This window comes from Lathamus discolor, chromosome 20 (genome assembly GCF_037157495.1).
Source record: "Lathamus discolor isolate bLatDis1 chromosome 20, bLatDis1.hap1, whole genome shotgun sequence".
Lineage (NCBI taxonomy): Eukaryota > Metazoa > Chordata > Aves > Psittaciformes > Psittacidae > Lathamus > Lathamus discolor.
In genome coordinates, this window is record NC_088903.1 from 5,567,913 (window position 1) to 5,582,243 (window position 14,331).

General features: G+C 55.2%; 1 protein-coding gene across 1 annotated transcript; it reads right to left on the minus strand.

Annotated features, from left to right (window-relative positions):
* Positions 1-10,212: 10,212 nt before the first annotated feature.
* SLC35B1 (solute carrier family 35 member B1) lies at positions 10,213-14,091 on the minus strand. Its single transcript, XM_065699317.1, has 9 exons — positions 13,894-14,091; positions 13,723-13,826; positions 13,287-13,417; positions 12,985-13,015; positions 12,639-12,796; positions 12,210-12,336; positions 11,587-11,693; positions 11,018-11,171; positions 10,213-10,549 (listed from the first exon to the last, which is right to left on the minus strand). Exons 1-9 carry the CDS (start codon positions 14,076-14,078, stop codon positions 10,497-10,499), a joined length of 1,050 nt encoding a protein of 349 aa, XP_065555389.1. The 5' UTR covers positions 14,079-14,091; the 3' UTR covers positions 10,213-10,496.
* Positions 14,092-14,331: the final 240 nt, after the last annotated feature.

Below are 14,331 nucleotides of genomic sequence, written 5' to 3' on the forward strand. Positions count from 1 at the left end.
GGTTGAATGAAGCCCCGAGCCGCCCTGAGCGGTCTCCGAGGTGCCGCTGCTCTGAGCAGGCTGGGCCCGGTGAGGCCCTGAAGCCCCAGTTCTGCAGTCCCAAGATCCCATCTATGCACGGTTCTCCTTGTAATGGTTTGCAACCAGAGGAAGGCAGCTTTTAATCATTACTAGGCCTTAACGACGTAAATTAAGTTTATTTCCTAGAGAAGCTTCTCCGGAGCTTACGGCATTCCAGCGGCCTCTCCTCGCTGCCGATCTCCGCCTTGGCTTGCAGTGAATTGCTGCGATTGCCCCCCGATAACCACCTCAACCCGTTTGCATCGCGCACGTCACAGCTCTGCTTCTTTAAATGGAAAATGCGGTGTCTTTTTGTCCCTTACCTCAGGTGAAGAATGCTGCTTCTCAGGCACCACGGCTGGTCCTGTGCTCGAGGAGCCACATCTGCCCACTGCTGACCCAGGGGATGCTGCTTGCTCCATTGCTAACCCAGCATCCCGGGGTCTCCTGGTGAGCGTCTCTTCCGAGTCCTGACCTGCTCCTGGAGCCTGCTTCCCTCCTTCAGCTCCCAGGCTGCTGCCCGTGGTGAGGAAGCAGCAGGCACTGCTGGAATCGCCAGGAGCCCGCCTCTTGTGAGGTACGGAACTGGTGGTAGCATTCCTATTCTGGCTATGGATCCCTCCTGGAATCGCGTTTCCATGCCCTTTCCGTTCCGCTGGGGTTCCTGTTCCCCGCACAAACTGGGGTTTCACTGATGTATTTTAGCCTCTTAGGGCTCAAAGCACAAAAGGGAATTACAGCACCAGTTCCAGAGACCACAAAGAGGTTCTCCCCTTCCCTCCTGTATTGTCCTTAGGCTGCAGACTGAGGGGTTCTAGACAGAGCACACATCACTCTCTGCTTCAGTCCAGCACTGGCTGTAGGGAGGTCAACCCCTTCTGCAGTTTGTGATGCTCTCCTAAGGAAAATTCCCTTGTTCCCAGGAAGTGGACAATGAACGGGGATATCTGTGAAAACGCAGCTGGAATTCCACCTCTCCTCCCTATGTAAAAGCTACGTGGGGTCAATGCTGTCGTCTCCCGGGTGGCAGATAGAAGATGCTGTCACTTACTCCTCACAGACCCCTCTGTCCTTAACGCAGCTCTGTAACAGAATGACTGTACCATTCCTCGGTGCAGGCACTGCTTGAACCTTGACAGCCTGCACGGGGCATGTGTGCGTGTTTTGACTCTGCCGTGCTTGTGAGAGCACCCGACTCTCAAACAGCTTCACTTTGGGTACGTGAATGCTCCGAGACAGGTTGTTTCTTCTGCATGAGCAGAAATGCACATCCAGGTTTGGAGCTCCTGCTTCTGCAGCCATGGAAGCTGGGGTTTGATGTGAGGCTTTGGAAAGGGATGCCCATGAAACAGCGCCTGCTTTTTAGCATTCACTTCCACTTTGGTTTTAATTATTTTGTTCCTACGTTTCCCCTTGCAATTCACTAAAACTCTAGCGATGTAATTAGAGAGAGGCTGCATCCGAGCAAGCTGCCAGCGTTTCTACAGCCTGATTAAACAGATCAGCCATCCCTTTAGTGAGAGATTGAAAACCAGGATTCTCATCATTATCTGCCTGTTATCCAGGAAGGAATCGGCACCACGTACGGCTCCAGAGTTATTGAAAATGCAGCACTAATTAAAAGCTCATAGAGGCTCCTGGTGATTGGGAGGGTATGAAAACAGTTATCTAATGATTTCCTGGATTTGCCATCTTTGGTACAAAACCAAACAAACCCATTCTAAACAAAGCCACCCCCAGTCACTGCAGAGACTTAATGAGGCTTTTATATATGCAACAGCCACCCAAACACTGCAAGGTGCCTGATTCACCTCTCCTTATACCAGTGAGACACCTACAGAGCTCATGGGCCCTATGTAATGCAGGAAGAATGCTGGTCTATACTCACAACCTGCAATGGAATCCTTGCTTAGGTTGAGGGTATGGTTCCTGTTTGGGTTCAGTTTAACTCAGAAAATGAAGCTTTATATTGCATCCTTTTATGGTTTCATTGTGAAATAGCAGTGTTTGTGTCCTAGCCAATTAAAAAAGCCAGGATCAAAGAGGTTCTGCTTCCATCCTGGCTTCTGCTTGGGAATCTCCATCCTCTTGCAAGCGTGGTGCTCTGACCCAGCCCAGCATGAAGCCTATGGTGTTATTTACCTTGTCAAAAGAGCTTTGGCACTGGCAGGGCACACAGGAGGACAGGAAGTGCTGCTCTGGTTTGTGATGAAAGGAAAAGCTTCTTTGAACCATGGAAGTCTGAGCATCCTCCAGGGAAAGGGAGCTGGTGAGCTGCTTCTGTTGCAGCAAGGACTGAGCTAGAGACTGAGTGCAGCATCCCCACTTGCCTCCACTATAAAGTCAGTAATCTTCAGTGTTGCATGGAATAGGAGGGTAAGTTAAATATTACCCATCTTTACAAACTGTTAAAGAGGGAGAGGAGTTGAGCAGGTTCTTCATATATATGGATAGGTAAAAAAAGACAAAGTTGGGAAATTTTGCTTCCAGTTTCAAAACAGAAATCCGGAAAAGCATAGGAATTAGGTGGGGTTTAAGCATCCACGTTGGAACCAATGACTGAAACCAATTCTTTTCCAACAGGTGTATTAAATGACAAGTCATTTGCTGCCCTTTCTGACCTGAAAGTTCCTTGTCCTCAGAACTGCCATTGCAATGAGCAATTCCCTCCCACCTTCATTGCATTTGGATCCAGCAGCACCTATGGCCCTTGAGGCATGAAGGGAGAACTTTGTGCCAGCACAGCCACCACGTCCATACAGCATAAATTCAGTACAAAGCCATAGTGATGAGCACCTCTCCAAGGAAGTGCCTGGAAAAGGGATAGTTCCCTTTTCCACATCCAAACCTTTTTCAGGTCTGAGCTTCCCACTGTGCACATTTCTTGTCCAGATTTGCTTTCCTGGCTTCTGGATGCTGTAAGATAACTTAGGCATTGTTGCTGTGATTAAAAACTACTTTTAGTTGTGAGAAAACAAACAAATCTTGACCTCTTTTGGAAGAACTCTGACTTTGAGATTTTAATTGCAGGGAAGCTGCTCGTAGCACTATTTTTACATGCACTGGAAAAGTATCAAAGCTAATGTTTTAGAAGAGTAAATTATACTTTAAAATGCACTATTATGAGAAAGTGACTCCCTAATGCCTTTGAGTTGGTGCTTTGTTTCTCGTTAGAAGCATCTCCTGTCTTCCCTGATGAGCCTGCTCTTGTTTTCAGGGTTGGTTTGCTTTAAGATGCTTTTGATCCTGTATTCATTAAAACCTGATCCTGCTGCTTCCAACCAGCCCTAATGGTCTGTGAAATGATTTTCCTTTCTCCAAGATGCTGTTAACTCTGCCAGCACCTGCAGAGCGGAGGAGCCCAGAACATTGTCACAAGTCCTCCCATTTATTCAAACCAGCTTTTGCTCCACAAACAAGAATTCATCTTCAGTGTTACCCCAACAGCCTTCCTTAGGGGAGAAGTGGGAACGGGCTGCAAGCGCCTGTAAAGGTTTTTATCACTGTTCTTCTCCCCTTCTGCAGGTACAGGGAGATAATTGGACAGAAGCCTTGAAAACTGAGGATAAGATTTGCTCTGTGCAACAGAGCATGAGAGAAGGAACGAGCAGAGAGGGCTCCAACAGCTGAAAAACAAGAAAAAGAGAAAAAGAAGCAGAAAAAGGAAGTGAATCCAGTAAGGAAAAAGTAGGGACCAATGAAGAGAAGCCATGTAGTAAAAAGAGAATGTAAAGCACATTTGTGGTCTGCACCTTGCAGGGAATAACAACAGCAAAGGGAAAGGCAGGATTTTTAAGGTATCCACAAGATGGTTTTCAATTACTCAGCAGCGGAATTCCTGACCAAGTGACAGCTTAGTCTTGTTCTGGTTTTTAATGCTGATGGAAGAGGATGTGTATGTTTGACACCATGATAAAGGTTCACATTAGCTGTCAATATGCTCTTGATTGCTCAAATTCTAGTGAGGATTGTGCCTTAAATCCTGCTGCTCCAGAACATTCTTACACAACTGAAGAGCTTAATGTGGAGCTCATCAGTTCTTTGGGTTTACCTTCTCATTAGCAGTGTGCTGCAAGGACCATTATGGCATCAAGTTGCTGCAACCCAAATGGCAGTAATGAGTATCCAGGTGTTTCGTTCCATTTGAAGATGCACTCAGCTGTTGCATAGACAATTGTTTTCTACATCATGTTTCCAAAGCCAAGCACTCCGTAGCCATGAAAAAAGCCAAAAGCAAGGTTGGCCATGCAGTATTTCAGCCCTGCATGCCACAGTCTTCAAGTGTGTGATCATATGCTATTCAATCAGTGTTCCTCAGGAGACAAAGCTCATGTTGTTTCATGCTCCCAGCTCCCTACCTCATCCCTCCAGAACTTCTAATGCAGCAGGGTTTTCCAACCAAAAGTAGGAGCCTCAAAGATCATTGGGCCACTTTCCATTAAAGTAGGGCTGAGAATTCCAGCATTTACAGAGCTACTTCTTTGACTGGACTCTGCTATCCCATGGTATAAAGGGGCTGGAGCAGCTCCTGTATGGAGCCAGACTGAGAACACTGGGGGTGATCATCCTGGAGAAGAGAAGCTGCGTGGAGACCTCAGAGCAGCTTCCAGTGTCTGAAGGGGGCTACAAGGATGCTGGAGAGGGGCTCTTCATCAGGAGCTGTAGGAACTGGAGGAGCTTTAGGGTCCCTTCCAACACAAAGCAGTCTGGGATTGTACGATTCCATGACAGCAGGGTGGAACTGGATGATCTCACACTAATCTGTGAGCCCTTTCTGTGGCTGAGTAAGTCTATGGCCAGTGAAAGGAGATGTTGCATCCGGGGGGTTCCCAAGGTTTCTGTAACTTGCCCTTCCTCAAATACTTACTGACTGCAGAAACACTTCACTTCTTGCCAGGCATTTCCTCAGTTATCAGGTAAACGGGGTCTTGCTGCTTACAACCATTACTGCGGCTCTTACCCAGTGCCTCGGGGAGTTTAATGCAAACATGCTTCATGCGATGCAGAGGGAGAGAAAAGACATCCTGGAATTCATCAGACCAGAGAGAACGAAGCTGATGGCAAAACCAGGCACTGCAGTGCCCAACTTGCTGCATCTCGGGCCTCATTCTCTGCAGACGTTGGTGATTCAGTTGTGCTTTGGGTGTGCAGGGCCCAGTTTCACAGCTCCCCAGGGGAACACTCCCTATCTGCAGCTCCAGTGTAGCTGCTCAGCCACACATGAACCCCAGAGTCATCACTAGAACACTGGAGGTTATGGGCTTGCCAGCAGGTCCTAGAGCAGTGGCAGAGTCTGCTCATCCAAATTGGTGTTGCCTCTTAATCCTGAGACAAGGAGTTTGTCAGACAAGGAGTTAGAGCCTAGCACTGAGTGAATGAGAGCTCTCGACCTTGGCAGAAAGGGACACTCCAGCTCTGAGAATGAACTAAATCAGAGCAGGCTGCAAATTCAGCTTGAAAGCAGCCTGAGCTCCTCAAAGCTGCTAAGGAATAAGGCAGCCTTTGCCTTGAAAGTAGTTTGCAAGCTTCTAAGAAGTGATTTTGAGCAGTTTAACAAATGAACGTCAAGCAGTTTTGCTTCCAGAGGATATAAACTCAACTGGCTCCTGTCTCCAGCTCCGCAGAAACTGGAGGCAATGATCCCTGCTGTTCGAGTGCACTTGGGAGGGCCGAGGGTTTTATTGCCTTGTAATGTTTAATTTTAGCTGGGAAACAGTCCTTTGGAGGACAGTTTGCTGCTGCCAGTGGGAAGAGGCCATTACAGATGGGTCTGGTGTTCACCCTATCGGTGTTCCAGGGCCACTGTGAGACTCCTTAGTGATGGCTTTAAATACAAAGGGGAAATTACAACAACATGTGATTACAAAGCATGGGGTGCTGCTCCCACCTGCACAGCACCAAATCACTGTCTACAAAGACCATGGTGGAAGTCTTGCCTTCCTGTCCCCAAAATTACATGTACCTATTGGAATAGTTCACTTCCTTCTCATTTCCCAGTTTCAAACAAGATGAAGACTCCCATTCCAAGTGATGGAAGGTTTCCATGACTGACCTGGCTCCATTCTTCAGTGTCTGGTCTGTGCTACTAGAGCTGTCCTTGGGAATGCCCAGTGCTGCACATTGGTGCTGTTCTTGGAGGAAGTGCAGACCCAGTAAAGGACCTCAGCCTGCTTCCTTGACCCTGGCGGGCCAAACTCTGCTGAAGGAGCCAGTGTTTAGCAGGTTCTGGGTATGGAATCCCTGCTGCTCCTGAGCAGTTCTGGTCTTCTTTGTTAAAGGAGGTTAATTGCTCCTGAAAGCTTCAGGAAGAGGCCATGAGCTTCCCAAAATGACCAAACTGTGATGATGAGGAAGGTTTTAAAAGCATTCATGGAATCCCAGCCTGGCTTGGGTTGGAAGGGACCTTAAAGCTCCTCCAGCTCCAACCCCTGCCATGGGCAGGGACCCCTTCCACTGGAGCAGCTTGCTCCAAGCCCCTGTGTCCAACCCGGCCTTGAGCACTGCCAGGGATGGGGCAGCCACAGCTTCTCTGGGCATCCTGTGCCAGAGCCTCAGCACCCTCACAAGGAAGAATTTGTGCCTAAGAGCTCAGCTCAGTCTCACCTCTGGCAGGTTAAGGCCATTCCCCTTGGCCTATCCCTACATCCCTTGTCCAAAGCCCCTCTCCAGGTTTCCTGGAGCCCTAAAGGGGCACCAGAAGACACAATCACCTCCCTCATTCTGTGTGCTCCGTAAACCCATGGGGTTTTTAACACCTGCGATGGTGTTGCAGGAGCTCAGATGAGCAAGGAAGATGAAAGGAAGAGGAAGGCAGCTGCCGAGTTCCCCCCGTGGGTGCCACGTCTCAGCTAGGAAATAAAACCTCACCTCAGCGGACGCAGCCGCACGTTGCTGCTGGCGGGAGGACAGGCACGAACACCGCAGCAAGGCAAGAGCTCAGCGTTCAGTGCTGGCTGCCCCCAGTGCCTGCCTGCGCTTCCCAGCTCCCTGGAACCGCCCGCAGCTGACAGGGTTCCTGGCAGAATTCTGCCAGAGTGCCTTGAAAAACCTCCACGGTGGTGGCAATGGTGCTGCTGTGCACCTGAGGACACGGGCACGCGCAGCTGCGCGCGTGCTGGTGCTGTGTGCACTGCTGGGGTCCTCAGCATAAGGACATGGAGCTGCTGGAGCAAGGCCAGAGGAGGCCACAAGGATGCTCAGGGGCTGGAGCAGCTCCTGTATGGAGCCAGGCTGAGAGCATTGAGGCTGCTCAGCCTGGATAGGAGAAGCTGTGACTGCCCCATTCCTGGCAGTGCTCAAGGCCAGGTTGGACACAGGGTCTCAGAGCACCCTGCTCTAGTGGAAGGGGTCCGGGCCCATGGCAGGGGGTGGAGCTGGAGGAGCTCTAAGGTCCTTCCCAACCCAAACCATTGTATTTGTAATGAAGGCCACTACGCAGAAGAGCTGGTGATTGTCTGAAAGCCCCCGGGGACTTGGCTCCAACGTGGTCTCTGCTGATGGCCAGAAAGAATGAGCAGAATAAAACCTGGCTTTCCAGGTGATGCTTTCACTGTACCTCAGAGGCGGTGCAGGTACAGGGAGGGCACTGATTCAAGAGGAGCTGCTTTGTTTGCTGGTTTTCTCCTTGCCTGTCTTGAAGAGGGTTGAAATCAGGCTTCCCCCTGCTGGTAACCGCCTGAGTCATGGCCGGGCTCGCAGCTGGGACTCTGCAGCCAGCAGAAAGCAGAAGGAAGCTGGAATCTCTTTATAGCTTCTCAGCCTGACCTTTGTGCCGTGCACTCACAGGGCTTTGTCTGAGACACTTGGACGTTAATCTGTGACTCAGCTGCTCGCCCTTTGTCCTCTGCTCAGAGAAAGCCCGGTCACATCTGCCACAGAAGCAGCAAACCACGAGCGCTCCCTTTAATAGCTCCTTGGCAAGGCAGCCCAAGCTCAGCACTCGACACAGGGAGCGCTCAAAGCAGCCACCAGCTCCACCTCGGCTGCAAAGGGCAACGTTTGACCCTGTACAAAACCCGTCTGGTGGGGAGAGTCTGTCATTAGCACCCAAACCTCCTGCTTGGAGCTGCAGGAACGGAGAGGTCGAGCCCCCAGCCCTAAAAGGAGCAAAATGAACCTTGATTTAACTCCCTTTGCACCCTTCCAATGAAGTGGAGAACGTCTGAACCGAGCAGAGGCACAAAGCAAGTGACAGCAGAAGGGCTGAAGCCCCAGCTGCTGCGAGAGAGCCTGGGCACTGCTCGAATCCCCTGCGGGCTCTAAGCTGCTGATACTGCACATCCTCCTCTAGGACTCTCCCTCCTTTGAATAAGCAAAGCCAGAGCTGGCAGCAGGACTTGAGGATCCTTTGCACAGCCTGGAGGTGAGGCAGCATCTACATGAACAAGAGGAAGTTCTGCCAACACTTACTCGCCTCTTACTCGAGGGCAGAGCCTTTCCTGACACTTCCCCCTGTTCAAGCATTGCTTCTGAAGACCCTTGTGCCAAAGAGACATCAAACATCAGCATTGCTCCGCAAAAGGTGCCTGGGAGAGGAGGTTCCGTTCCTATCAGGAGGAAGTAACACAGAGGATGGAGCCTTTACCGCATCCTCACCCAGCTCCCCTGGGGTTTACCTGCCTCCAGCTCCAGCAGGTGCCAGAAGGCACCGGGCACGTGGTACCCAGGCTGTCACGGGCAGAGGCGCTGCCGCAGGCTCCTGGCGGCTCCGAGCTGGGGCCCTGCTTTGTGGCAGCTCTTCACTGGGCAGGGAAAGCCGGAGCTGATGTGACAAGAGGTCCCTGCCTCGGCCCTGGAGCCCCCCCAGCCCCGCAGTACCTGAGGTGTGCAGGGAAGGCAGCGCTGGGCAAGCACAGCCGCAGGCTCCCGGCTCCGGGTACAGGCGCTGGCTTTGGTTGCAGAAATCCTCCTTGACCAAGAGGCAGAGGTGCGGCAAGAACCGAGCTGGAGCAACACCAGGAACGGGCTTCAGAGCTAAAGTGGGTCAAGGGAGCCTGCAGCAGTCGGGAGAGAGAAAATCTCCTTTCTCTTCTGTCTTCTTGGCAGAGGAGCTGCAGATCTGTGCTCTGAATACAGACATGGTGAGGACGCTGGCGAAGACAAATCTCAGCTTAGAAAACACCCAAGGAAGCTCCCAGCTTCCTTCTTTCTGCTGCGGCGTGGGGAAGGGCACAGACCTGAGCCTGCGAGCAAGAGCACCCCAGAAAGGGGGGGCTGTTTCACAAGGAATCACAAAGTCTTTGGGTTGGGGGGGGTTGGTTGGCTTTGGTTAAAGACGTGGTTTCTGCTCACGCTGCACCAGGAAGAGCAGCCTCTGCTCTGTGTGCACAGGGCCGGGGAGCTGGGTCTGTCCCTGCAGGATTCTCACTGCTGAGAACGTGTTTGTTTGCTACTGATCGCTTGCTCTTCAGGCAGCGGAGAGGGGAAGGTGGCAGAGGAAAACCCTTCCATAACCAGGAACGAGCAGTTTGGGTAGAACAGATTCAATGAAAACCAAACTGGAGGCCAAAAGAACTGAAAGGGGTGGGGCGGGGGGGAGCAGGGGATGGAGAGACAGAGACAACAGCGGAGAGCTCAGGATCCCATCTGGAGGGGCAAGAGGCCAAAGCCACCGAGCAGATGGAGCCCAAGTGGCAGCTGTGAGGAAGGTGTCAAGTGCTCTGCGGAGCATCCTGCTCTAAAGACATCGCTGGGCAACAGCTCCTCCCGGCACAGCACTCATCCCGATGGTGCTCCATTAACAAGGGCCCTCTCCAGGTCTAGAAGCTGTTGTCAAAGCCCCTGGGCGTGACGTTAAGCAGCAGAGGGTCCTGTCCCCCAGCAGTTGGGGGGCCCCACTGGTTAAACTGGGTTCCTGTCAACGTCTACATACACCAAGAGCTGCTTCTGCTCTAGAAGGGCTCAGGGAAGGATTTAACACATCTCCGTGGTTACGCTTCATAGAAGAACATCCAGCGGCTGCTCCAGCAGCTCCAGACCAGAACCATCACACAAGCCGTCAGGAGAGGGGGTTGTCTTCAACACAGGCCCTTAATGCAGGCACCCTTCCAGACCACACCAAGAAGCTATGAGGGTTCTAGGAGCAGCCCTTTCCTTGTGCTGTGTCCCCAAGAGCTGCCCGAATTCCTGGAATCAAGGCTCGGGACAGGCGGCCACGGTCTCTTTTTCTTTAATAAAGATACGGAGGCTGGGTTTTCCCTGTTAAGGCAAGGGTTGCATCCCGCTGCGGGGACCTGGGGGCGCAGCTTTGATTACAGAGACAGAACAAAGGCAGCTCAACCACAACCAGAACGGAACTGCTACACTCTGAGGACAATTCTGAATCACAACCCGAACAACAGCCAGAGCCAAGCTCCTCCCGGCTCCTGTCAGAACCGATTCTGAGGTACAAGACAATAAATTAAAAGTCCATCCCAAGGGCAGAGATCGCCCTCTCCTCAATGCGACGTCTTCTTCACTCCCTTCCCAAATCTGGCATCGAGTCCGAGTCCTGCAAAGAAGAGGGAAAACAACCCTTGAACCATGGAATGGTTTGGGATGGAAAGGACCTGAAAGCTCCTCCAGCCCCAACCCCTGCCACGGGCAGGGACCCCTTCCACTGGAGCAGCTTGCTCCAAGCCCCTGTGTCCAACCTGGCCTTGAGCACTGCCAGGGATGGGGCAGCCACAGCTTCTCTGGGCACCGTGTGCCAGCGCCTCAGCACCCTCACAGGGAAGAGCTTCTGCCTCAGATCTAACCTGAACTTCCCCTGTTTCAGTGTGAACCCATCACCCCTTGTGCTATCGCTGCAGCCCCTGATGAAGGTCCCTTCCCAGCATCCTTGTAGGTCCCATGGACCCTCCACCAACAGGCTTCTCATACAACCACCTCTGCTTTAGAGCAGTGTCTTCTGTTGGCTCTGCCCTCACTGCACCCCATCAGTTTCAGCTCAGGTCAGGGCTTTGCTCTCCAGACCTACCCAAGAACACGAGGACCGTCCCCACCCACTGCATGGAGCTGATGGGGTTGGCAAAGAGGATGACGGACGCTAAGATGGTGAAGAACTTGCGGGTTGTGGTGATGATGGAACACGTCAGAGGGCCGAAGTACACCACGGTCATGAAAATGAAGCTCTGGAAGAGGCAGAGAGATGCCTGCTGTCAACGGGAGCAGGGAAATTACAGCCGAGGTCGTGCTTTCAGGTGAAAACCACCGAGCCAGAGCTGAGTCTTATTTCAAATCCTGATTGTTTGGGTACGAACTCAAACTGGTTTTACACTGAAGGGAGCCAGGACAGAACGCGAGCACCACTCACAGCATCCACACGGGAGGCAGCCCCTCCTGCCCATCTCCCAGCTGGGCAAACACAGAGAATCCCAGCCTGGTTTGGGTTGGAAGGGACCTTAAAGCTCATCCAGCCCCAAGCCCTGCGCAGCAGAGGGGCAGGATCCCCTCCCTCCCCTGCTGCTCACGCTCTGGGGGTGCAGCCCAGCACACGGGGGGGGTTCCATCCCCATGAAGCCTGGGGACCAAGGGAGCTGAATTTACCTGACCCAGAGCACTGGTGAGGCCGAAGAGCAGGATGTTGTAAATGACGCCGGGAAACCGCTCCGTGAAGCTCAGGAACTCCCAGAGCTCCCCGGTGAACAGAATCCCTGGAACAAAGATCCAGCCTGAGAAGCCAAAATCCTGAGCCCAGAGGCAGCCCGAGGAGCCACGGCCGCCGTGGTGCACAACAGCGGCTCCCGACGGTGAGGGCTGAACTCCAACAGAGCGAAGCAAGAGGAGGAGAGGCCGCCACCTCCCTGCTTACTGAACGCAGCCGCCCCTGCAGCGCACATTCAGCTCCCACACAGCAGCCCCAGCAGTGCCCCCCCGGAGCCGCGCTCCGTGGGGAGCCGGAAGCTGCCCTGATGCTCGCTGCTCGGCGGGGCAAGGGGGCAGGAACCGAGGTGGAGGCAGCGCCGGGCCGCTGCGCTCTGCAGGAGGCGCTGCCCTCTGGTGGCCCCGAGCAGAGCTGCACGGAGCAGCCCAAGTGCCACATCCAGCCCAGGCAGCCCCAAGGGCTCCAGGAAGGGCTTTGGAAAGGGGCTTCCAGCCCCGCTGCTGGAGCTCGGCCGCTGCCACTGGGCAGCCTCCGGGCGAGGTGGATTCTGCAGCGCGTTCCTTACCAGCCCCCAGGAACAAGGTGGACCAGAGGTTCACGTTCAGCATCATGTGGTTGGAACCCGTCTGGTAGTGAGCTCTCATGTGGTCCTGAGACACCCCAGTGAGCCCGTCCAGGGTCAGCGACAGCAGCTGAGGGAAGACAAGAGGCAGCGAAGGAACCTTCCCTCTTTATCCCTTCTCCAGGAGGGAAACCTTGACCATTCCCCAGCTTTTACATCCCCATCGCCCACTGAACAGCAACGCGTGGCCTCAAAACTGGGGCCAGGATGCTCTCGCCCGGATCTCGTCCCATGGCTCCGGAGCGCTCCCCTCAACCCCAGTGTCCTCCTGCGGACGCGTTTCCACATCACCTCACGGACGCGCTCGAGGTCCAAAGGACACGGCCTTATCTGTGCTGCGGCCGCTCCTCCTCGGGCCTGCTGTGGACTCACCAGGAGGAGCTCTCCGTAGCCAAAGACGTGCTCGTCGCTCCCAGCCGCCCTCTTCGGCTTGTACAGGAAGAGGGCGACGCCGGCCACGATCAGGAGGACGCAGAAGTACTTGGCCGGGGGGTACCTCTTCCGCAGCAAAGTCACTCCTAAAAGCATGACTGGAAAGAGGCGAGGTCACAAAGCGCTCCCCAAGCCTCGCAGGGGAGCCCAACCCACAGCTAAAGCAGGATCTGCTCTGCCCGTGCTGGAGCTTTGAAGAGGGGAGGAGCTGTTCGATGGGTGAGGTCCTGGTTAAGGGTACGAGAGACCCCCCGAGTGTACAAAGAGAAACGTGAAGCTTCCTTACCTGGAATGGGCTTACAAGATTTGCCAAGGACCTGTAAAAGAACGACAGGGTTAAACACCCATGGAGCATCCTCCGGGGATCAGGATGCACCCCTCCTACGGAACACACCGGGAGCTCCAAAAGAGGCATCACCCCCCCCACGGGGCCACCGCTGAACGAGCGGTGCCAGGAACCACCTCGAGCCCCCCAGCAGCAAATTCCCCCCATTTCCAGGGGTTGCTGTTCCCCTTCTGGGCTCTCCAGGTCTCTGCTGACTGAAAGGCAGCGAGAGCCCAGCCCAGAGCCCCCCGCTGGCTCCGCACCTGCGTGGGGTAACTGACGAACTGCAGGGCCGAGTTGCTGGACACCATCGCGCCCAGGTAGGAGAGGGAGCAGGCGGCGTAGAGCCAGCTCCGGGTGCGATCCACTCGGACAGCGTCGAACACATGGATCACTGCGGGGAGGAGGGGTCAGAGAAACACCAGGAAGCAGCTCAGGGCGCCCCAGCCTCGCCCGGCTGGGAGGGACCGTGACACCCTCCAGCCCCAACCCCTGCCACGGGGACCCTTCCCCTGGAGCAGCTCGCTCCGAGCCCCCGTGTCCAACCTGGCCTTGAGCGCTGCCAGGGACGGGGCAGCCGCAGCTCCTCCGGGCACCCTGTGCCAGCGCCTCAGCCCCCTCCCGGGGCAGAGCTCCTGCCCCAGAGCCCCGCTCCGCCCGCCCCGTGCCAGGTTCAAGCCGCCCCCGGGCCCCACTCACGGAGCTTGGCGAAGGCCGCGTTGAGCACGCACTGGATGAACACGAGCGTCAGCGCGAACCGGAACCCCTCCTGCTCCGCGCCCTCCCCGTACCGGCCGCGCGTGCTGCAAGAGCGGAACGGGCGTGAGGCGGCGCCGCGCCGGGCGCGCTCCCCGCGGCCCCCCCGCTCACATGCTCTCCTGCAGGACGCCGTAGCAGCAGTAGCAGGCGAAGACGCCGAGGCAGCAGAGCGGGAGGCGGAGCCGCTCGGGCAGGGCCGCGCCGCCCGCGCCCATCTCCGCGCCGGGGCCGCTCAGCGCGGGCGCCACGTCCAGCACCGCATCGCGCAGCGCGCCCGCCGGACCCGCAGGCCTCATACGCCCGGCCCGCGCCCGCCCGCGCGGCAGGACCCGCCCGCGCCTGCCCGCAGCAGTGCCGGGCCCGCCGCGGGGGGGCGGGACGGGGAGCGGGCAGCGCCGGGACCGCGCGGGGCCGCGCGGAAGGGACGGGACGGGGCCCCCGGGGACACCCCGGGACCGCGGCTCGGCCGCGACCCCCGCCGCGGGGCACGGCTCGGGGCAGGCAGCGCCTGGGGCAGCCCCGGGCTGGGGGCCTTCTCTGAGCGCGGTC

Coding starts and splice junctions, on each gene's coding strand:
- SLC35B1 (XM_065699317.1), bottom strand. CDS start 14,078: ATGAGGCCTGCGGGTCCGGCGGGCGCGCTGCGCGATGCGGTGCTGGAC. Junction 13,418..13,722: donor CGCGGCCTTCGCCAAGCTCC/GTGAGTGGGGCC, acceptor TCCTCCCCGCAG/TGATCCATGTGTTCGACGCT. Junction 12,797..12,984: donor ATCTTGTAAGCCCATTCCAG/GTAAGGAAGCTT, acceptor GCCTCTTTCCAG/TCATGCTTTTAGGAGTGACT.